The 24192-nt window shown below is 35.8% G+C and overlaps 4 protein-coding genes across 5 annotated transcripts; 2 read left to right on the forward strand and 2 right to left on the reverse strand.

Annotated features, from left to right (window-relative positions):
• The first annotated feature begins 4897 nt into the window (after nucleotides 1-4897).
• On the forward strand, nucleotides 4898-6678 carry LOC108194148 (uncharacterized). Its single transcript, XM_017361055.2, has 3 exons — nucleotides 4898-5257; nucleotides 5478-5559; nucleotides 6366-6678. The coding sequence occupies exons 1-3, from the start codon at nucleotides 5174-5176 to the stop codon at nucleotides 6530-6532; spliced, it is 333 nt and encodes a 110-aa protein (XP_017216544.1). The 5' UTR covers nucleotides 4898-5173; the 3' UTR covers nucleotides 6533-6678.
• A 1832-nt stretch (nucleotides 6679-8510) lies between these two features.
• On the forward strand, nucleotides 8511-10931 carry LOC108195163 (uncharacterized). Its single transcript, XM_017362115.2, has 5 exons — nucleotides 8511-8757; nucleotides 8875-8978; nucleotides 9066-9237; nucleotides 9334-9456; nucleotides 9829-10931. The coding sequence occupies exons 1-5, from the start codon at nucleotides 8572-8574 to the stop codon at nucleotides 10669-10671; spliced, it is 1428 nt and encodes a 475-aa protein (XP_017217604.1). The 5' UTR covers nucleotides 8511-8571; the 3' UTR covers nucleotides 10672-10931.
• A 448-nt stretch (nucleotides 10932-11379) lies between these two features.
• On the reverse strand, nucleotides 11380-13908 carry LOC108195584 (homologous-pairing protein 2 homolog). Its single transcript, XM_017362562.2, has 6 exons — nucleotides 13727-13908; nucleotides 13508-13533; nucleotides 12200-12467; nucleotides 12048-12118; nucleotides 11785-11973; nucleotides 11380-11699 (listed from the first exon to the last, which is right to left on the reverse strand). The coding sequence occupies exons 1-6, from the start codon at nucleotides 13752-13754 to the stop codon at nucleotides 11601-11603; spliced, it is 681 nt and encodes a 226-aa protein (XP_017218051.1). The 5' UTR covers nucleotides 13755-13908; the 3' UTR covers nucleotides 11380-11600.
• A 4119-nt stretch (nucleotides 13909-18027) lies between these two features.
• LOC108196484 (probable protein phosphatase 2C 52) lies at nucleotides 18028-22485 on the reverse strand. Of its 2 annotated transcripts, XM_064081106.1 has the most exons (7): nucleotides 22268-22485; nucleotides 21293-21376; nucleotides 20920-21192; nucleotides 20499-20846; nucleotides 20289-20406; nucleotides 19952-20175; nucleotides 18028-18657 (listed from the first exon to the last, which is right to left on the reverse strand). In XM_064081106.1, exons 3-7 carry the CDS (start codon nucleotides 21166-21168, stop codon nucleotides 18178-18180), a joined length of 1419 nt encoding a protein of 472 aa, XP_063937176.1. In that variant the 5' UTR covers nucleotides 21169-21192; nucleotides 21293-21376; nucleotides 22268-22485; the 3' UTR covers nucleotides 18028-18177. The 2 variants fall into 2 exon arrangements, with proteins under 2 accessions (XP_063937176.1, XP_017219274.1); XM_017363785.2 differs by having other exon boundaries at nucleotides 20920-21376; nucleotides 22268-22482.
• Nucleotides 22486-24192: the final 1707 nt, after the last annotated feature.

A 24192-nucleotide genomic window follows, 5' to 3' on the forward strand; every position in this document is an offset into this window, starting at 1 on the left:
TCTTCACTAGAGGACGGGTGAAGCTGACTTGCATGTATGAGACGTTTGGGAGAGCTGATCCCGGTCCTGATCTGAGGCGTATTGCTGTTCACACACAGGCCTACTTGTTCTTCGTGGTAGGCTCTGTTCTTTTTCCTACTACTAGTAGGAATGTGGTGCATCCGCGGTATATCAGGCATCTTCGCACACTGAGCCATGTGCGTTTATGGTCTTGTGGATCAGCAGTGCTTTCATATTTGTACAGGGGTTTGACTACGGCTGCACACATGGAGTCAAAGAAGATCTCTTGTTACGTCTGGTTGTTGATGTTGTGGTGTTATAAGAGGTTTGAGATTCGGAGACCGATTCCATATCCTAGCAGGGACAGTTACCCGGTAGCTGAGTTTTGGTCTAGGCCTGACGAGATTGAGTATTTTGGAGGAGCCAGAATAAGAGCAGGTCCCAATTAAGGGGAAAAAGGGGAAGACGGGGAAGGACGAGCTGAAGGGAAAGGGTAGTAAGGGGAAGACGGGGAAGGGTAAGGAGAAGGAGGAGGGGAAGGCGAAGGGGAATGGGAAGGGAAAGGGTAAGGGGAAGGAGGATAATAGTGCAAATGAGATCTTGGCGGATGAGCTTATTGAGGAGGGTTGGATTGTTGGCGAGAAGAGGAAGCGTGGTAGGCGTGACAATAGGGCGGCGCCTCATCATAGCATGCCACATTACAGAGGTGAGTTTGATGGAGTGGCTTCAGATTTAGTGAGTTGGATGCCCTATGCCCATTTTTACGAGACTGAGGATGACTCGGATGGGGATCATGACATTTCTCGTGAGGATTGGAAGGCACGTTTTGCTGGGCTTGCTAGGGTACCACTTTTATGTTATGACATTGTGGAGTACCAGCATTATGATCGAGTGCTGAGACAGTTTGGGCTGAGACAGGGCATCCCACCACCGCCAGTATCCATGACGAAGTATAGGCAGCCTAAGTTATCTTGGAATCCTTACGATTGGCGTGCAGTATGGTTTGCCGAGATTGGTGAGTGGTCTCGTTTCGTGGAGCACCCTGAGACTGTAGTGGCTCTCCATTCTGACGTAGTGGATGACTCGGGATATATGCACAGGTACGCTGACATTTCTCGGTTGCGAGTCGAGAAGCCACAGCCAGTGTCGCAGCCTCAGTACTCTACTCGGGAGTTGTTTGATAACTTCCAAGCCTTTCAACTTGTAAGTTTACCTCCCATTTCATTTGTAGTCAAGTTTGTACGTTTATCTTCCAAAACTTCATGTTTGTTAGTTTTTTCATTGCATTTCATAAAACTGTATGCAGATCCAGAAGGGTTTGAAATGCATGCAGAGGATGGATTCCACCATACCAGCAGAGTATCATGAGGAATTACAAACATACATTCGACCATATATGGATTTATCTTTGACACGTTTTTGTGTGTTTTGTATCTTAATTGCAAAACCATGCTTTAAAGCATACACCCTAAACAAATTCTCCTCGGCTTGTAAATTAGGAAATTTTTGATTCAAATAGGGAAAAGTAATAGACTCATCTCCATCAACAATATTATCACCACTATCATACAAATTACCACTACTTTCATGCATACTACCTCTATTCTCATACAACTTTTCTTCTTCATCTAATTGTTCACTAACAAATAACTCCTCACCATCGCTATCAACATTGACATACTCAATATTATCTCTATCATTACCACATTTAACATAACCATCATGTACATCAACATTCTTGATTTTTTTCAAATTTTTTCTACCTTCAAATCTTGCAAACATTTTATTTATTACAACACAACAAATAATGAACAACACACTACTACAAATTAAGCTTACCAAAGAGAAAGATGGAAGTTGGATGAGATTCTTGCCACAAAACACCACAAATCAGCTCTACACTTTCTAAATTTTGTGCAACACAAGTTGTGATGATCGCCTAGGTTAAAAAAAGAGCAAACGTATTCTTTCTGTGTTATCCTCGTATATTACGCGGATACACCTATGTGTCCGCGTAAAAAAATGCGGAAGCCGCACCATCCGCGGAAAATTTTTCAGCGGATACTTAAAAAAAATACTTTTGTCCCAGCCGTTGGATCGTTGATCCAACGACGGGGACACAGTATGTTAATTAAACATTCCCTGACAATCACTTGTCAGGGAACGGGACCCTTCTATTATTCCATGATGTTATTTCTCTTATGTAATGTATTGTTCTGTATTAACGTATCAAAACTTGCTACTTCGGAATGCTAGCTTTGCTTTTGGTCTGCTCAGCAGATTCAGAATTCGGTATTTATCATATAAACGTGGTGCCGTGTGTTTCACAATTGATTTTTTTTAACCACAAGACCAGAAAAAAAACGTCATTATTAAACTTCTAGAATTTAAAATGCCCTGCAAGACGGGCATAAATACTATTATACATATTGATGCTCTTACCAAAACTTCTAATAACAATGTCATGGGTATCAGTTCACCAGGATGAGTACTCAAAAATTAAAGATCAATCAAATCTTGAAATACTTAGAAATCAGACTATCATGAGGGAAAATCGAAGAAAATATTTATGATTTTCAGCACGTAACCAAGTAGAACTGATTCTGAGTTCCACACCATTGATTAAACGAGATATTGGCCGTGTTTGGAAGTTAGCGGTTTGGGAAAAAATTAGAGGTTTGGGTTGAGTTAGATGTTTGACCATTTAAATCCGCTAATGATAGTGTTTGATAGTTAGCGGATTGAGATAGAGGTTTGGGCTCAAAAAGCTAATTTTCAAAAAGCTATTTTGAGGAGCTTTTTGAGTTAGCGGTTTTGGTAATGAAACAGCTATTTACCAAACAGTTTTACACGAAACCGCTAATTCAATCTGCTAATCAAAACATCTAATTCAATCCGCTAAAAGCTAACCGCTAATTCCCAAACAGGTCATTATTTTCCTTTCTCATTGATGTGGTCAGCAGTAGAGATGCACAAAAGATCTGTTCGGGCCAGATCCAGACCGGGCCAAAAAAATCCGGATTTTTTTATAACCAGATCGGGCCGGGTTTTTTTAAAAATCGGGCCGGGCCGGGCTGTTCCAAAAATACTAGGCCTGGTTTAGTTATAAAAAGCCCGGATTTTTCAAAAATCCGGATAAAATCCGGATTTTTTTGAAAATACTAGGCATGTTTTAGGCCCTCGGACCGGGCCGGCCCTGACCGGGTTTTTTTCGGATCGGGTTTTTCAGATTTTTTTCCAGATCGGATCGGATCGGATTTCGGATTTCAGATTTTTTGAACATCTCTAGTCAGCAGCTTATATTAGAATTCTATGCATACGGTGGATGTAAGCAGATTAGGTATAGCAATGTCTATATCTTTTGGAAGTGGCGCTTTGATGCCTTGTAGGAATGCACTTATGCACAAGTTTAATAGATTTCGACTTGGAAACTAACTCACAGGATGTCACCCACATTACCTAGCACAAATAAATTAATCGTAAAATAACCTAACTAAAAGGCTCGACACCCACCCAAACAGCTCTCGCTTCATCACCTGCTTCTCTTGGGCATCTAAGAATTAGACCCGGCAATTCGTTCGGGGACAGTGTACTTTCGTGTCGTGTATTTTTTCGTATCAGTGTACTCAAACATCAAACACAAAACCGACCTGTTTAGTGTTCGTGTATTTTTGTGTCGTGTACATCCGTTTTCGTGTCATGTTTCGTGTAAAATCGAATTTAAATATAAATATATAAATTAATGTAAATATTAGATTTATTGGCAAAAAAAATACAAAATTATATGAAACATATATATATATTTAAATCATTTATACTTACAATATTATAAACTATGCATATCTTAAAAGAAAATATACATATATTTATTATAAATATACATATTTATAATTAGATATTAATATTTATTTATAAAATTATATTTATTTCGTGTATCTCGTGTCGTGTACCTAAAAGATAAACACAAAACCGACACGACGCGTACTTTGTATTCATGTATTTTCAGTGTCGTGTATTCAAAATACAAACACAAACACTAGATTTTTGTGTCGTATGAAAAATGTCGGGTGTACTAATGACACACCTAAACTGTTTTAAACCCGATTTTATAATTACTGTCGGTTTGTATCTCAACAACCGAAAAAATAGTGAAAATTAATAATTTAGTACTTTTTATCCAGCAGGACTGGAGGTGAAAGTAAGTAAATTGTTCATTTCACCGACCATGCTTTTGGAGAATGTGAAGGAATTTTTGCCAATAAACACGTGAAATTATTTGCTTGTATCACATAGTGGGTGTGGTTAGAATGTTGCACACAAAAAAATGAATAAAATAAATACGAATGCGAAGCTCTGTCGTATCTATTGAATTTTGTTTTACTAGTTTATCGATTACATTCCGACTCAACTAAAATTTTCGAGTAAATTTTGAATCGATATTTTAATTGATTAATTCCGATTCTCGATTAGTACAATCATGATACGAAATTTCATACGAGTTAATAACAAAAATCGAGATTATTTATATAAATACATAAGGGTTGCAATTTTGAGTAACAGTTTGTGTCGTGTCAGTAATCAGATCGATTTCAGGTAACGCTAAAAGCACTAAAAATTAAAAAAAAATTAAAAATTGAAGTTTTTAAAAATGAAATTTTAATTTCGGATCATTTTGGATGAATGGGTGATTTTATGTTATTTTCAAATTTTATCTCAATAAACCGTCTTGCGGATTAGGGGTCGGAATTCGGATCGGATATGATGATATAGAAGTGTATATGGGTTTTTTTCCACGCTATATACACGGGCGTTATTGTTAATAATTTAGGAGGTGAACCGTGAAAGTCTGTATGAAAGCAAAGTCTAATTATCTCCGTGCCATGAAATGTTGAAAACTAAGCAATACAGTGGGGACACTGCAGAGACAAACCACTGAGGCAACCTAAGTCTCTGTCAACTTATGACCGTTCCTCCCTTTACTTTTCTCTATATCTTTACTCTTTTCCTCCACCAAATTTTTCTTAGTAAAGATAGGAGATTTTCACCTCTCTGTCTTTAGCTCTTTATACATTCATTCATGTCATCTCCTGGGATTGAAATTGTAAGGTTAGTGTTTTAGCTTCTATATGAAGCTCACTCTGTATTCATATTCAGACAGCATCAATAAGAAAGCATGAACATGAGACTGAAAAACCCGAATAAGGTTCCGTATTCTAGAATCACTCTTGCTTCTGTTGAATCCTTGACTTTGCCTCTGGTGAGTTCTCTGTCTCTTGTTTTCTTGTTTTGTTGTTCCCAGATGTCACATGTTTTTTGATGCATTAGATTTTTTAAGTGGATGAGAAATGCGAGTGATGATTCGAACTCATGACCTTTAGCTTGACCAAATGATTCTTCTTTTATTGACAACATATAATTTATTTTCTTAGGGAATTGTAGCTATGGCTTAAAAGGTGTGTTTTGATGTGCAAAAACAGGTTCAAGAAGTAGTTCTGTTGGCGGATTTTCATTGCAAAGGCTGCCAAGAGCGAGTAGCTGACATCATGTCAAGAATGAACGGTGAGTTATATTTTCGCCGTCTCGTTTATAATTAAACACGCTCACACATCTATTTTGACTCTAAACTTCTAATAATGGGAACGAGAGATACAGTCTGACCAAGAGGTCGTTGGCTTTTTTCGCCGTTGTTGAGGTTATTAATAATAAGTTGTTCTTAAGAGCTGAACAGCAGTCATTAGGAGAATTGTGCAATGTAGGTCCTTTTATCTGGCAAATACATGTGTTGGTTACAGAGGTGTTTGTGTTGTTGCAAACCAACGTTCATGTTGCGTTAGATCCCCAACAATCAATACTCGAAGAAAAAACAAAAACAGTTGAATAATTAAATTCCCCTTTTGTTCAAGTACATCGGATTCCTCATAATAATTCTAGGTCCTACCAAGAAAGTACTTTCGAGACCTTTAGATGAAACTAATGCCCCTTTTTGCCAGGAAAAAGGTGATGATTATCCAGCATAATCCCACTTCACTAATTGCAACTAGTTACCAACCATTCTCAGTGCACTCTATATCAAATATATCTACTTCTATTGAGATGTACGCAGATATTACCTCTGTTAAGTAGAGAGAGTTTTTCTTCGAATACCATGACCCTAAATATAAATTCATTAAGTATTATTTGAGGACTTTAGTTCAGTTATCGTCTTTGTATCAACTGTATACAGAATGTGAGCCTTCTTTAATATAGGAGGCTCGAAACAAGGTATCGAGTCAAAATCACCCTACGATCATGATATATTGCAAGTCATAGAGTCGTCGTTCTGTGATTATCATGGTTATCAACCTATGGGTGTTTTGGTTCTCCAGGGGTTAAGGAATCGGTGGTGATTAGCGTTATGGACAAGAAGGTGACCTTAACAAGCACATACCCTGGAATTGTTAAAGTTCACAGAGGACAAGTTACGCGCATCTATGAAAACTCGAAGAACAGAGTCAGTGTCATGATGGGTTTTTTTCGCTTTTCTTGCAGCTAGAAAGATTTTAGAAAGTATGTCATTCACTTACATAAGCCTTAACGATGTAAATATCAGAGGATACATATTTGTGCCTTGTGAGATAGAATCAAGTTATGACCAACTTTTTCTGGTAAAATAAAGAATAAACATGTTTCAATAGTGAATTTATTTTCTTGGATATGTATAAACGAAGCAGAACAAAAGTGTGGTCTGTAATATAAATCCAATATAGTGCGAGAACTGTAGAATATATGTACTGTATCTGAAGAGATCCTATCGCAATGTACGTATGTGTCAGACCAAGCAGAGGCAGAGCTCGAGAGCAAGGTTAAGAGTCAGAGGAAGCAGAATAAAGGTATAAGATGACTTTGTTCTGTAAAAGAGTGATTATAATGGTTAGAGGTTATGATATTCAGAGGAAAAAAGAAGAAGATAGAACTGTTAGATTGAAGAAGATTCTTTCTTTTTCTAGGATGTATGCAGTTCCTTAAAAGTGAGCACTTTTTACAAGTAAAAAAAAATGCTTCTATTTAGCCAAAAAAAAAGAAAAAACTCTTCTGAAATGCCAAATCAAATGAGCATAAAACAGAGATATGCTGCTTCTTTGCCTATGCAGAACCAGATTCCAAGCTGAAAGGTAAATGAGAAACCTTAAAGCAGATCATAAGATGTAAATTTTACACCAATATAAAATCAATCGCATCCCTATATATCTGATAACTAGTTATTATCTCGGAACAAGCTGTTCAAAAACGCTTCTTGATTAACAAAACGATTTTGTGTGTACTTAAAATTTACAGAATTTCACATTGTTTACCAAGAGATTTTAAGTCTGGCAAATCTATTGTCTCATCAGCATTACACATTAACTCTTGTTTTCAGGCCACAATTTGTGAACTCTCTATTTGCTCGGTACAATTTTTGTGAGACTTGCATAATGCATCTCTGTGAAAACTACATGCGAGGACAAAACTTCATAATACACTGAATACTAAACATTGAAGGATGAAATAGTGATTCCTACTCACTTTTAAATTTGGAACTGTATTATCTTGGAGGCAACAAGTCAACAACCAAAGTAAGTGAGATGTAATAATAACTAGATGGAAGAGCAACTCCACATCTCCGATGCTTGGCTGATTTCTAGTTGAGGTGTCTGTTACTTGATAGGTTAAAATTATAATTTATAAATAGTTATAATCATATATCTTTAAAAATCAGAAAATTTCTAGTAAATACTTATTACAAAAACAATTAACTTTTTATGACTTTCATAGACCTATCTTCAAAAAAAAAACATAGACACTTTCATAGACCTTTTTATTTTTGTTGAAAAGCTTTATGATTTGAAGGGAATTTATCAAAATGCTATTTTTCAATTTTTATACAATTTTACGATCTCTTAAAATTTTGTGAAATTACTATTTACACCTAAAAGCAATTATTTGCAAACCAATACAACCATAAATAATTTTCCAGAAAAAATTGAGTTCCTTTTAATGCATTATATGTTGACTTTGGTTGCATATCATTGCATTTGGTTGCAATACAACAAATTTTATAAAAAAAAGAAAAAAATTAAAACATTATATTGGCAATTTTTGAAAAGTAAACATATTTTTGCAAAAATCAAACAAAGCGAGTATATTTTTCAAATAAAGCCCCTAAAGTTTTTGATAATATATATTTTATGAACCTTTTAATATTTTGTTGAATAGTAGAAATTAACAAAAACATCAACTTATTTTTCCCAATCAATTTATCGACAATCTGTATATAACTTAAGGTCGGCAAAGAAAGCTGCCGCGTCAATTGTCCCTTGGCATTTATTAGCTATCTCTCGAGCAAAATCAGAAATTTAAGGTAACACGCCTAAGTCTACAACCGTTTATTATAAGACATGCAAACCCACTAGTTTAGTAGTATAGTAATGTAGTATAACGACGCGGCCAACTACTATTATAAAATGTTTTGAAGTTTGAAACAAACCTCTCATAACTTATATTTTGCAGTCTACTCTCTCTGTACTCAAACAAAGACAAGAAGTTCTAACAGTTATGGGAAAGAAGATTGATGCTCTACTAGGCCTCACGTTTAAGGTTTCAAAGTTCAAACCTGCCATCAATCTGGCCATCTCCAGGATTTATGTCCTAAAGAACCAGCGTCGGGCTCGAATGTCTGTGGCTCAGTCTGATGTTATTGAGCTCCTCAAGCTTGGCCAGAACAAGCGAGCTCTCATTCGGGTAATTTAGATCTCAAATCACACTTTACTGTTACACATTTTTCTGCACACACGCGGGTAATACAATTATATATCATTTGCCTGTAAATTGAGGCCTAAAGAACATCGAATTTGACAGGTTGAGCAAGTGATCAAAGAGCAGAACATGTTAGATGTGTTTGTCATGATAGAAGGCTATTGTCATCTTCTCATAGAGAGGCTCAACCTTGTAGAAAAAGAGAAGTTAGTCCTTCTGTATTCTTTATGTATAGTGGATTTCGTGTGTTGTTTTGTAATATTTTTGGTTAATGAATTGTTTTCTTCCTACAGAGGATGTCCAGAAGAACTGGAGGAGGCGGTATCAAGCCTGATATATGCTTCTACAAGATGTGGAGAATTTCCGGAGCTTCAAGAGATACGCGCAATGTTCACATCATGTTTTGGGAGGGAGTTCACGGCTAGAGCTGCTGATTTACGAAACAACTGTAGAGTTGATTCCAAGGTATATATAATAGTTTGTTGGTTGAAGTTTGTAATTAATATTTTTGGTATAAAACCGAGAGTAATTCTTCTAGTATTTGTATGAATTTGTGTATAGGTCGTTGCAAAGCTGTCAACAAGACGGCCAGACCTGGAAAGTAGAATGAAGGTGCTTAAAGAGATTGCTTCTGAAAATGATATTGGTTTACAAGATGAGGAAGAATCGTCCATTACAACCGAGGTAAGAAACAACATAATTTCAGGGAAACAAACCAAACCCAGTATATCCCGCTTAGAGCAAGGTCTGGAGAGGGTAAAATGTACGCAGACCATGCCCCTACTCTAAAGAATAGGGAGGCTGTTTTTGTGCAGACCCCCAGCTTAGTGCAAGACAAAGTAGATTCTAAATCACATAAATGAATATATAATTGTTTTTTAATAACATATCACATATACAAACTGATTAAGATCTTTTTCCATTACAACCGAGGTAAGAAACAACATAATGTCAGGGAAACAAGTGGATTCTAAATCACATATATGAATATATAATTGTTTTTTAATAACATATCACATATACAAACTGATTAAGATCTTTGTAATAATTTTGCAGAATAATTTCAATGCTAATTCAAAACAGAACCAGCCTAAATCAGACCAACAAAACAAAACAGGAGCTAAGCTGGAAGAGATCTCTTTAGGTTCACTGGAGAATAAAGAGGAAGTTGAAGGCTTCTCACACTCAATGAAAGGAGAGAAAAAGTACAGGGATGTAGCTGATGCTGCACAGGCAGCATTTGAATCTGCGGCTTGTGCTGCAGATGCTGCAAGGGCAGCTGTAGAACTTTCTCGGTCTGAGTCACATGATCCAGATGATCAAATTCCACCAAGTTCTCATTTGAATAAAGGATCTAAGACTCCTGACCCTCGACAACCCAATTATCTTGGAGAAATGCAAATGGCAAATGATGATGTAGGGTCCAAACAAATGAAGAATACAAAAGAAAATAAAAGATCAGTATCTGGTTCAAGTCGATATTCTTCTGACAACATTCTACAAGCAACTGCATTTCCTACTGATACAGAGGTACAAACAACAGCAGTCGTGAGGGAAGTAGTATTTGATGAAAGTGATGATGAAGGAAACACTGAACAACATGCTAGTTTCTCAACTGGAATCCAGGACTTGGAATATGAGATGAAACGCGATTTGCTCGCCAATAGACCTTCAAATTATAACTCTAACACTATTGATGTTGACAACACCTCATATGGGATTAATTCAGAGCCTACCAAATTTCACAAGAAATATCTTTTGATATCTCAAGCTGATTCAGAGTGGAAGCCAGGACAGGAGGCTGCAAACCCCAAAATTAACCATGCTCAAAGATCAAAAGCAGAACATTCTTTGCGGAAAAACTTGGAGAATAGGCCTATGTCAGTGAGGACTAGGTGAGTGTATCAGCAATGTCAATCCATTGGGCACCAGAAAGTTGTACAAGTTCTGCAAATTGCAGTATAATAGCCCAAGTATCTGCATGACATACATTTTTAATATTCCCCATTTGACTTCGATCCCATCAGCTGAATATTTGTGCATTACATGTCTTCTCTAATTTTGCCATGTGAATGGTTGTCCATGTTACTTCTATAATGTAAAGATTTTGCTATTTCTTGAGGATCATATGATATATACTATTGTTTTAGTCAGTACTACTGTCAAATGATTTGCCAATGTTAAAAAGCACGTTATTTTATATCAAACTAGTTCCTAGAACTGTCTAGAAACATAAACTATCACATAAACTACTCATACAGGACCGAAAAGGTTGACATACTGAACTTCTACCATAGTCTGTACACAGTCCAAATCTATTGTTTGGTGATAACAGGTGGAGCACTGAAGCTTTCAAACTCACGCAGGCAAACCCAGAGATATAATTTAATCCAAAATTTAAATGCATGAAGTGCATATGCGATATGCCACTAATATGACTAATGGCAATTTCTGAGTAAGCAAGGGGATAACAAGGGGGACAACACAACATTACAATTTTTCTAGCCTGAATGAGGATGTGTGCATTTCATACGGTCAGTTACTTGTGGGATCAATGCAATATCATGCTGAGCTAAGGATCTCTGTTGAGTATCTCAATACAGACATCCCCCTAATCTTCGCTTAGGATCTAATACTTTTCAATCTTATAAATAAGGAATAAAGATATCGAGGGAAAAACTCCGAGAAATAGTTACTACTTGCTAGTCATGTACAAGAAGCATGTATCAAATATTACCAAACAGACTGTATCAACAATATCTGATATACCTGTATATTTAGACTGGTTTCCCTAGAGTTGTCAATAAGTAAAGAGGATGTACATAAATTTACTGCCCCCTAGCACGCTTTTTTCCTTGCGGCATTAGATCAGAAAAGGACTGCAAACTTACGCCAACATCTTCATCATACTCAAGTCCAAGTTCCTCCTGAAAAAGCCAGCCAGATAATTTATAAGAAAGACAATAACTGCACTGTGGTATTCAACAGGGAAGTTTAAAACTGATACAAGACCTTGAATTCTTTTGGATTCTTAGGCGAGTTCTCTGTTATAGAGTCCCAAATATCTTTAAACATTCTCTTGCGCTTTCTCCACTGACTGATTGTACTTGAATATAATGACTCAATAACTTTTCGCTCCTCTGGACTCACCAGAGTGACACCTCCGCGCAGTTTGGTCAATTTCTCTTCCATATTGCTAACCTGATAAGAAGTAAAGACTTAAGTGAACAAGGTATCAATCTGAGTTATGCATGCAGATTTCCATGGAAACAAACCTCCTTTTGCAGTTTCATTTCTTTGCTATGTATATCCTCAAGAGTTAGATTAGACTGCAGAGATTTGATCTCTGCAAAAGCACATAAATTAAATAATTACACCAGAAACTTAGTTTCTAGAAGTTAGTTTCCAGAAAGTGTAAGATGAGTACCTCCCTCTACCTCACTGATTGCTTTCTTTTGTTCATCTAGCTGAGCTTGCAGTTTGGAGTTTTCTTCCTTCATTCGATTAAGCTCTTCACTGTTTGGAATGTCAAACTGATCTTGCCGAGCAAGGTATATTTTTTGTTTACCATACTCCTTAAATGATATTTTTCCAGCATCAGCAAGAGTGTCTAATGCCTTCTGTACACCCGTCTTTTTCAGGTTGAATTTTTGCAGAAAATCTGCTACTGTCTGAGAATTCAATGGTCGGTTTTGCTGCATTGATAAGAAATATGATACATTTAGAGATAGTAAGACAATCACAAATTCTGTTTATATAGCAACCACTATGATCAGAAGTAAGCAATATCTCAGAAGCATGGCCTACTCGAATAAGGATATAATCAAGTATGTAATGTATGTCATATTGTTTCAAGCTTTTAAAGTTCAGTTGATAGACTATGTTGATATGATTTTAATAAGTGCAAGATGAGTAACTACATCGAAGAATTTAGGTCTAACAAGAACCAACAAAAGACTTTCTTATCAGTTGCCCTGCACCTCTTAAGTACATATGGAGGAGAACAAGATCCAGTCATTTGGTCTTTGATACTTGGATTCTCAGTTTTAATTTGAGGTTAAGGCCTGCCAGCCACGAATTTCTCTTTTTATTCCTTTCCATTTCACCATCTCTGAATTTACACACACAGACACACCCTTATGTTTGAGTAACTTAAGTTTCAGACGTGATTTAACACCTCGTTCTTCAATGGAGACGTAATTTATTACCACAACGCAAGGAAATTACAATATGAAAGCATCTTCCCAAAAAAATGGAACAACCATTGTTATCTATATTCTATTACACCTATAAATGTGAAAAAAATTCAGAACATATGTATGGAAAAAGGAAGTCAAACTATCCGTAATAATTCACATTCTGCGGTTTTAATAAAGTTATCCACATTGACAATCATAGAAGTAATAGAAATACGAAGCCTCAACTAGAAGCATGAATCAATGCTTTACTCTTGTCCGTAAATTAAACCGGAACAGCTTGAGAAACACATACAATAATACTCTGATTCGTTTACAAAAATAACTGAACACTTCTTATAAACCATATAATTCACAATTAATTAAACTCAAATTAATCATAAAAAACAAAAACATAGTTGAATAATTATGTGCTGTATACACGAACAAAGTTTAATTCCTTGGCAAAGTAAATCAACCTTATAAATGTCGCGTGGAGTTATATAACCAAATTTAAGTACGCAAGTGATAAAATACATATAAATTTGAATGAAACATACCTCATTTACAAAATTGAGCACGATTCCTGCAAATTATTAGGAAAAATTAGCTTAGCACACATACAAATACACACTATGCTAGAAATGAAAGGGAGAGAAGGAGAGAGGGCAAGGGAGCGAGGGAGGAGAGAGAGGAAGAGGGAGAGGGAAAGGGGGAGAGAGGGAGAGAGGGAGAGAGAGAGAGAGAGAGAGAGAGAGAGAGAGAGAGAGAGAGAGAACCTTCGACATTATCAGGCTTGGGCGCCATGGATCGGAGACTGCAGAGTTGAGAAATGAGCGGGAAATTTCTAACTTTATTTTTATTTACCAAAAATGGAACTAAGAAGCTGCGCAGAGTGCGTGGTACAAGTAGAACCGCCTACAAGACGACATCGTTTGCAGACATGAGAAGAGACAAGCAGCCCAATTAGGAGCCCATTGGACCAGGCTGTAATTCTTATTTTGGGTGACTTAAAAGTTAAAGTTATATGTCTATGTGCCAAAGTAAAAATCGATTTGAAGTTAAAGAAAATGATATGAATTTATAAACCAGTAAGAGGTATTTTTTTAATAATATAGAATAATAACGCGTTAGTATTTTTTAATAAAAGTTTGACACTCAATTTGAACCCTTTCTATGTCCTTTATAATTGAACCCTTTCTATGTCGTTTTTATAATATAGAATAAGGGTATCGTTCAACATCAGATATGAGCTCACTTTTCTTCTATTTTACTATACAAATAAATGATTTGGTTTTGATTTTATACTAAATATTAATCTAATAAAAATTATTTTAAAAGCAATTAAATATATATGTTGAAAAGTATGAATATACGTTACTGAATCTATGACATAATTCCGAATTCTTTGATATTTTAATAAAAATATTTATAGAAAACTTGTCATGGACACCATAGATTCAAGATCTGTTATTCGCATAATCCCATTGATGACATAGAAAGGTTAAAATGAATTACACGTTAATATTATTATTCTCATGAATCATAGAAAAGTTTTATCGACTTTGTAGAGATAACAATCTAGAAAACATATTGGGATATTCGCATAATACCCTAATTAATTTATGCACCTCTACCAGCATTAACGCATGTATAAGCACATTTTGACATTTTTACAATTCAAAACTGTATAATCATTATAAAATTCTGGACTTTAAAACAGCCTTCGGACAAGACCCAAGTGACAATGCAGACTAACACTAATCCAACAAGGTCCAATATAATTCAATTAAATTTTCTGTACACAATTTTGTGCACCTAGCACTACTCGGATTATATAAGCTCCCTGATATTATTTGAACCCCAGGGCTCACTGGTAGAGCTTGGCAATGCTACAAAGCTTGGAAAAAAGTACATTCTTAAAACAGATGGGTGGCTGTTTCATTTTGGACATTACACAGGACACAATAAGGCTGCACTTGCATTCCAAAACTGAGGAGTCCATCTTTTATTGCTAGTCTGTCCTGTAATGTTAACCATAAAATGAACGAAAATTCTGGAACATCAAGTTTGTGCCAGAGAACGCAATACCAAGGAGTGACTTGCTCTACTTCGAGTTGAATTCCAAATACAAGAAATGTTGATTTTCTTGCCTCTCATAGCGTTCCAGGTGATTTCATCATGAGATTGATTTTGAACTAATAGTTAGTGCCAAGAACTTACGAATGTGCAGAAGTATGCGACAATTCAAATTTATAAAACCGAGTTGTTATGCGGTCTAAAAGCATTTCCGATAATCATCCTTCTTACTTGTAATTTTGCAACATATACAATTTTAGGTAACCATAAAAAAACCAACTTACCCCATCACACCCCTTGACTAAAATTTTAAATTTTAGGTGGGAGAAAATTGTCTCTGCATTTTGATTTTTGAGTAACCAAATTTGCCTCCTGTAGTGTCATATCATCTTTACTTCCCTATCACCCTAACTAGGGCCGCAAACTAATAGATAGAGCCGAGTTTAATACCTCTTCAAATAAAATACTGAGAAATTTTGGGAGCTTAAGCGGTGGGACCCTAGACATAAGTCTTATCCGTCTATAGTCAGGGTCATCCATGTTGAGTTTCCGCCAAATAAGGTATCTGTCTGGGATGATCTTGTAATCATGAAAAAGTGATATCAGACTAAGAATGCAGTGAAGCATAACTACTGACTATTTGTATCCAGAATCATCTCTTGAGAAATATATGTTGTTTATTTCAGGTTCAGAAGCCCAATTCCGCCTTAAATTGTGCTTCTGCTGCTCTGCAGATACATTCCTGTGTTTCCTTTCAGGATCAAGTGCCCCACCTGCATTTTCCTATGTAAAATGTTTTATTCATTATAATATTGTCTTTTGGTATTATAAAATTCAATACCTGCATTTATTATTCAGTTTAATCTAGTGACTTTTATTGATATCAAGCATTAAGCTAGTACAAATAATACAATGGAAAGCTAGTTGATACACGATGATGACGGAAGTGACTCCAGCAGAATGCAGTAGACCAAAAGGCCAATAAAGCTCTAAATTCTATCACACAGCATATAAAATTGTGAACAGACGCTTCTAATGACGGGCAGGTGGCGATGGAAGGGCTCCAGTTGGGACCTCGAATCCAGGATTGGGGACAGTAGTGTCGTGGCCACCAGGAATGTAACTTGGAACAGAGCCACCAGTAGTCGGAGCAGGGAGAGTGGGAATGCTGACTCCATGTCCTGTATTGGTGCCTGTTACCGGATTGTACGTGAAGGGCTTAACCCCTTTGTGAAAACACTTTTTTTTTGGTGGAACCATGACACGTCCAATCCCGGGGATGAGGACACTGCCTTCTTGTGTGAAGGTCTCTGGCTGTTTCTCATCAGCATCTTTTGGCATGTCACGTCCAGCACTAGCTGATGAGAAAACAATGTTGACAATGACAACGAAAGCCAGAATGGAGTACGGTTTCAAAGCCATTGTGTTAACTAGCTAGCTACTTCTTTTCTTTCAGAAACAAAGGATGAGTGTTGAAAAGAAGATTGAAACTTCTTAGCTAAGTGATGAAGAAAGTAAAAGAACAGGAGGTGGTGTTATATACTTGCGGTTTGATCAGACTGGTGAAACCTAATCTAAATATCGAATCAGTCATTTAAGAAACCACCTCAACCAACGGCTGAATAAATGTTCTTCTTACAAATTTGGCATTTGTCCAGCTAAATATTGTACCCCTTTGTACAGAAAACTGAAATTTGGCCTTACCTAGTATTGAATGCCTCTCTATAAGTTGGTAAGTTTCATTCATCAATAAATTTCATGCACGAACTTGCAGTCTGGAGAAAAGGCAGTGAACTTTGGAGTAAATGGTTAGATCTGCAGTTATATGCTGAGGTTGGGATTTTTCACAAGTAGTTACTAGCTTTCACTTGCAGTTCGCTCCCTCCGTCCAAAATAAGGATCACTTTGATTTTTGCAAATGTTTTAAAATTTAGAATAGTAATATGGAAGTAGCGGTTTTTATATCTCAAAATGCACATAGAAAACTAAAACGACATTTATTTTAGGACCAATAGAGTACATTAGTTTATCTTTTCTCATAAAGTTGAATAAAGATCAAATGAAACAATTCAACCGCTAAGTCCCTGAACTCACAATTTCTCCAAATAATGTCTAAGATATTATAGTTGCAAAAATGATCCGAAATATCACTTAGTAACATTTGATATTCTTGTGTCTTGATTCTTAGAAAAAAACGTCACAGCATTTAGATCTAAAAATCACTACAAAACGTAACATGATTTGGCGTTCTAAAATGAAACGCTACCTGAAATAGCACCTAGGACTTCAAAACGCTACATTATCAGGTGAAGGAGTGGAACATTTGCAAAGTAATATTTAGGACTATTTTCTCCGATGGTGATATTTAGAAAGTGAAATAGGGATAAACGTGTAAAAACATTGGAAAATCTAATGTTTTGAATTGCAAAATAATGTTTAGAGCTATTTTTTTTATAGATATTTGGTAGGAGCGGCAAAACAGACACGACCCGAAACCCAACCAGATTTCCAACCCCATTTATTAAGAAAAAAACCCGAAAGTGACCCGAAAATCATCTGTTTGACCCGAAATGACCTGAAATTAATTTCGTTTCTATAAATTTCAATTTTCAGTTTTATATTTTTATTTGATTTTAAATGATTTTAACTTGACCCGAAATCGACCCGATTGCTGACACACAGGATTTGTTACCCGAAATTTTCACTCCTATATTTGAGTGTTATCCCCGATAGATTGGGCGAATACCCGAACTGCCACCATTCCATGATATTTGGGTTCTAATCAATAATCATTAAGCGTGTCGCTTAAATTTGCCAAAAACCAATAAATCTTTGTTGATTCTGAGCTTCGTTCACCCATGGCATCTCAATACCGCCGAGTTAAACAAGTACTCGGTTGCTTAACATAGAGGGCGGGGATGATAAGAATGCTCTGGTGATAATTGAAAGATATGGCTATTTCGACAGTTCAGGATTTTAAATTCACACATGTAAAAGACAATTGACTGGAATCATACTAAAAGCCATATGATCAGACCATTAAAGCAGCGGTTTTAACAAAAGAGAAACAGAAGTCCCAACACCCATAAATTTGTTTTTCCTAGATTTGTGAGAGCCTACATGGTACAGAGAATCTCAACTGTACAAGCAATTAAGGCCTTTGCCTTTCTTCAGAAAATCTGGGGAGTTGAACAAGGGAGTTCACACGGGTTACACCTTCCAAGCCTGACCAGTTCTGATCTTCGTGAGAAACTGTTTCACTAGTTCCTTCTACCTCGATGGCTGCTGCGGCTACTCTTTTGTAGGAATCATTCTCTTCTGATGACCTGACGGTATAATTTCTCTGCAATGACGGCTCAGAATTTTGACCATCATCTGATTCCCCAGCGTTGCCGGAATGATTACTCTGAAGAGTAGCTGAAGAGTAGTTCTGTTCCTCGTAATCAGATTCCAAATCCATCTTCCCGTCCAAATATAAGCAAACGACTGCACAGTCATCCATCTTAGATGTTGGATATTTTGATTTCCATTCACGTGCAGCAGAATCAACCAATATCCGTGCTGCTGAAGACCGAGCTGGAGCTGATGAAATTATATCCACAACTTCCTCATTGCTTAGGACATCCCAAACCTAAAAAGGTAATAGAGGAAAGATGTCACCCAAAGCAACTTAGAATATCTTATGTTGGTAGGATATCACCAGGATCAGCAAATCTCTTAAGATGCGTTTTTTGGAAAGTAAACGATATACGTCATAAGGAGAAAGGATAACAATTTATTTAGCAAGCAAATAATCTAAGGAAAGATGCGGTTTTAACATTAAGTTCTTAAGAAAAACCTTCTTTCTGCAACACCCTAAATGATAAAGCTAAGTTGTCTTCCGATGAATATATAAATAATATATAAAGTCGGTTCTCTCCATATAATCATTCAAATCATGGATATCACACGATTGTATATGTACATAATACTGTATAATTGAGGGGCTTAATTTAGAATCTAGACATTCTTTTTCCTGCAACACCCAAAATGATAAAGCTAATTCGTCTTCATATGATATATGAACTTATTTAATTCGTCTCCAGATATTCATTTAAATCATGGATATCAAATCATAGTATTTTTTTTCTTTAATATAATTGAATATTATCCAACATCCACTATTGTTTTTGAGTAAATCCTCTTAGAGAGCACAAAAAGGAATTTTTTAAAATTTTAAGCACCTTGGTCATTTGAGAAGTGTAACCCTTATTCATTGCAAGATACACTATGGCACCCATGCTTCAGTAGCTAATAATCAATTTGTGAAAAGAAATAATCTGCCCTATCTTCATTTTCTCCTGGCATGATTATACAAATCTAGAGGCAGTTATAAGTGCATATTAGCATTCTACTGTGGACTGTTATCGATACACAGGAACGAGGATCATACTCTATCTTCAAAGAAAATAAGTAGAGTAACAGACTCTACATGAGACAACCTGTGGCTCTGCATTCATTATTCAAGGTCAATTCTATCGCCCAAGATTTTCTAGAAAAAAGTTTCCTATACACTTTTGCATAAGATAAAATATGCCATATATACAAATTATATAATGAGCAGTTTTTAATACTTACGTGCACAATTCACTTTTTCAATAGTTGCTTAAAATTTTATTAATCTTCAACAGCAGTAGGAAAAATATATTAATCCAAATATCAGTAGCATCATCAATAACAACAGTAGTTTTATCTTAAGTAGACTTGCTGGGAAGAATCCCAGGAAGTAATACATTATAAGTTTTATCTGAGCTACATGAGAAATCATTTTTTCATCCAGCAAACCAAAGGTAGTTAAGAGAAGCATGTAGCATGATACCAATCGGTATCACTTGCAAAAAAAACTAGCCAGTGTTGCACAGGATGTTTAGAGGCAATAAACTTACCCCATCTGAAGCAAGAACAATGAACTTATCGCTCTCCGTCAGAGTCCGTTGAGAAAATTCAGGAATTGAGATCACTCCATAATCCTTCAAACAGAAATCCCCAAATGCTCGAGCCATTGCCAATCCAGGGGCATCATCAAATGGTAACCAGACTCTTTGTACTTCAGGCTCATCTTGCAATGCAAATACCCGACCCTTACACCGTTTTATTCTTTCGGCTTCCCCTATAAGTAAAAGGAAAATGGGGAACATAAAAGGCAAATATTATCTCAATCTGTTCAGCAAGGAAACGACATTGCCATAAACTTCTTAACTAAGAAATTAGAATAAGACATACTTGGCAAATCAGGCTTCAGATCAACAGTCAACTGAGTTGCTACCATTGAATCATTGATGTCCTTGGATGCTAATATTGCTCGAGAATCCCCAATGTATCCCATGAAAAGATTTGATCCCTTGCAATCAGTGACAAAAGGAAATATTTCATCAAAGAGAAAATGAAAACAGTATAAAATTTAGTCGCATTTTCCTTGTGCGCAGTTCATACCTGTTTTACCACAGTGATGGCTGTGCTACCACTGCAGAAGCAATCTAAATTGGGATGGGATCTCAGCTCCTTATCCATGGTCTTATATGACTTTAAAAATGCTTCTCTCCACATAGACTCCTCCTTGCCCTCTATTGAGCCATCTTTATCAGACTCCACTCCATCTGATTTAACATTATTACCTTTGCAACAAGCTGTGCTCTGCTTATTATGCTTATATTCATAGGAGTCTATGAAAGACAGCAGCTTTAGTGGCAGTGTATCCCTTACTTTGCGAGCAACGAGGTGTCCATGTGGACCATGGCCATCAAAGACTCCGCAAAAAGTTGTATCCTCATTGATGAAATCCTACAAGAATTCAATGTATGAAGACATAGACCTCCAGATGAAAATTAAAGATTACAGTAGAAGAAAATCTTACCTCCCAAACAATCATGGCATCCTGGTTTATACCCTTGCGACCCTGCTGAGTGAATATACAAGAACTCCGGCTCTTTCCATTGGTGAAAATCCGGTTAGGTATGGAGGATAAATGCTTCAACATATTGACGTGGTCTGAAAACCTTTTTCTTCTGCCACACGAAATTCCAAAACAAGATGGACTAACTGTCTCTCCATTACTCCTGCTACTACAACTACTTTGACTACTAGTTGAGACACAACACCCCATTTCGTCAGATCAAAATGAAACCATCTGCGCAAAATAAGGGAAAAGATTCTTCCAATTGCTACACAGATCAAATAATTAAATAAGCGGTAAGGTTTGCAGTCAGCTGAAAGTCGGAAAGTTTTACTCCAAGGATCCTATGCAGCAAAACCGAGTGGTGTGCAACACTGTACTGAAAACTGCCTGTTTATGCTGTCCAATGTCATTAACCCTGCAGGCAATGTTAATCTATTACACCCAGTTTACCAAAAATGAAAACAATTATTATGTATTCTTTATTAAGTAATCAGTTGTTTTTTAAGTAATCGGTTGAGCAATGCAAACTGCCGCGTGATGGCAGCACAACAGATCACACAAAATATAGTCAAAGACATATTGCATGTGAAACTGGAATATTAAATACGTAAAATTGTCTTAATCATATGTCCTCAAGGGGGGATCTCATTATATAAATCAAGTGGTAAAATTTTATGCCTATGAATCCAGACAAGATTTATCACAAATTATGCAAGCTAGTACATAACCCAAGCTACCTGATTACCTGGGAAACATAAACCAAGAACATGCCATAAAATTGTGCATAAACATATGCATAAGATACCTTATGAATTATGAAGACAAAGTAAATTACCCAAATGACCTAACAAAACATAAATTACTACCATTATAGTCCATCCATCAAATTAACAATACTAAAAACAATGTTTCACTCAAGTAAGAGCAACACACTGCAACATTCATTAATATCCTATCTTGTTTTTGACCAACAACAAACATTTATCTTCCTTTTTATTTCTTTTAAAGACCATCTGTGTTTCACAGGACCATGATCCTGTCAAAAACATGCCTTCACCGAGACTCGAACCCTCAACCTCCACGCATACATGTCTTTACTGAAACTCGAACTTATTTATCCAGACTAATCACATATAGTAAAAACAAACATTGCAACTAAGCATACCATAAATGACCTTAAAATTCAGTGAACACAAAAATTGAAGCCTTGAAAATGGGTCATATTAAAAAATTAGAACAAGCCCATGAAGCATAACAAAAGAGTAAAAAACAACAAGAAACAAGTGAAGCAAAGCAAAGTACAAACCTTCTGGGACCAAACTGGAAGATGGGGATGAGAACAACTAAGAACCAAGCTGCAAAGAAAAGGGGCAGTGGGGATAAGGAAGGAGAAGATAGAGAAGCATTAATTGAGAAGAACAGAAAAAGTAGAGAGAAAAAAGGGCAAGAAGAAGAGGAAAGTGAGATGTGGGGGCAGAAACAGTTACTATGTGTGTGTAATAACATTAAACAACCATCACATGTATTTATGTGTGTATGTGTACATCAGTTTGTGTATAAGCCGGCTGAGTGGCGCGTTTGAGATTAGTGAAACTCGGTGAGTCTTGTCTGAACACGAACATAACGTATGTAAGACTTTTATGTATGATTTTTTTATGAGTAATGCTAGGTGCACATAATTATGTACAGAATTTTTGTACATAATGATGTGGCAAGTGATGTGGTGGGTTTTAATTGGGATTGTTGATGTAAATACATGGGCCCATTCCAGTTAAAACCTACCACATATCATTATGTACCTGTTTTTATACACAATTATGTGCACCAAGCGTTTTACTCCCTCCTTCCCATTTTAATTGTCCACTTTGCTCAAATCACACATATTAAGAAAAATTAAATATGATATATGTTGTTATCATTGTTATGCATTAATTATACAAAAACACTACTAAATTTTCATTCATTTTGTTAAAAGTCAACATAGTTTGCATTGTAAATCATGAAAATTGTACATGCTAATAAATGTTAACATTGAAACTTGTATAAAATTGTATTGGACAAAGAAATAGGACAAATAATATGGGAAATTTTTTCTTTGCAAAGTGGACTATTAAAATGGGAAGGAGGGAGTACTTTTTTTATCTAGGTTAATCAGTGGTTTGTTTATGGTTAGTTGAAATTTTGTGGACAAAGGGTAGAAGTTAAGTTGTGGTACAGAAATGGAATTTTGGTGCAAGTGATTTACGGATATGGACAATCGATGGATGGGATAGTGGTCGAGAAAGTATAGTGGGTGTTTGGCATCGGCTTATAAGCCCAGCTTCTGAATTATAAGTTAGAAGCATTTATTTGTACCGTTTGTGTAAGAAGTCAAGAAGTACTTAAAAAAAGCTACGATTACTAGCTTTTGTCTCACGGCTTCTATTTATTTCCCAAACACTTTTATCACTTATAAGTCTTAACTTGCTTCTAACTTCTACTTCACTTTTTTACATTAAGCAATAAGCACTTATTTTAAGCTCACCCAAACGGTCCCATAGTAAGATGCCTTTTTTCTGATTTTTAACGTACGCTCTTGGTGAAATCGTAGTTGATGAAATAGATGGATAACATTTTTTTTATGTTATGAGGTGAGTGGAGATGCACGTAAATTCATTTATAAAAGATAATTTATATTCTTTTTGTCCTCACATTTTATTACATTATTTTTTGGCACGTCTTTTAAATCTCATTTAAGATATGATTTCATAATATATTTTAAAAAAAATTTCTCCTGAATGAAAGTTTGATATTTAAATATTACTTTAATAAAAAAATTTGAAAAAAAATTGTGAAACTATATTTTAGAGGAGTATCAACATACTCGCAAACAGTGAAAATAAACAATGTAGAAGGAAAGGTGAGAGTATCAGATTTCTACCGAAATGAGTAATGTAAAAAGAGTAAATATTTATGTATTCAGTGAAAAATCTTGATGTTAAATATTTCCTTCGTTATATTTATCTTGTCCATGATGAGAAATCTATTTTCTATTCACTCACATTGAATGAAATGATAATTATCAAAAATTATATTATCCTTTGAAAATACTAATAAAATTAAATTGATTTATTATATTTATTTAAATATGAACAACAATGTTAGTACAAATATAAAGAAAACGAGGATACAATAAATTATTTGAATGAAAATCTTAGTTAGGAACTACTCACTTCGTCCCTCTCATTTGTT

The sequence above is a fragment of the Daucus carota genome, chromosome 7, assembly GCF_001625215.2.
Source record: "Daucus carota subsp. sativus chromosome 7, DH1 v3.0, whole genome shotgun sequence".
Taxonomy (NCBI): Eukaryota; Viridiplantae; Streptophyta; class Magnoliopsida; order Apiales; family Apiaceae; genus Daucus; species Daucus carota.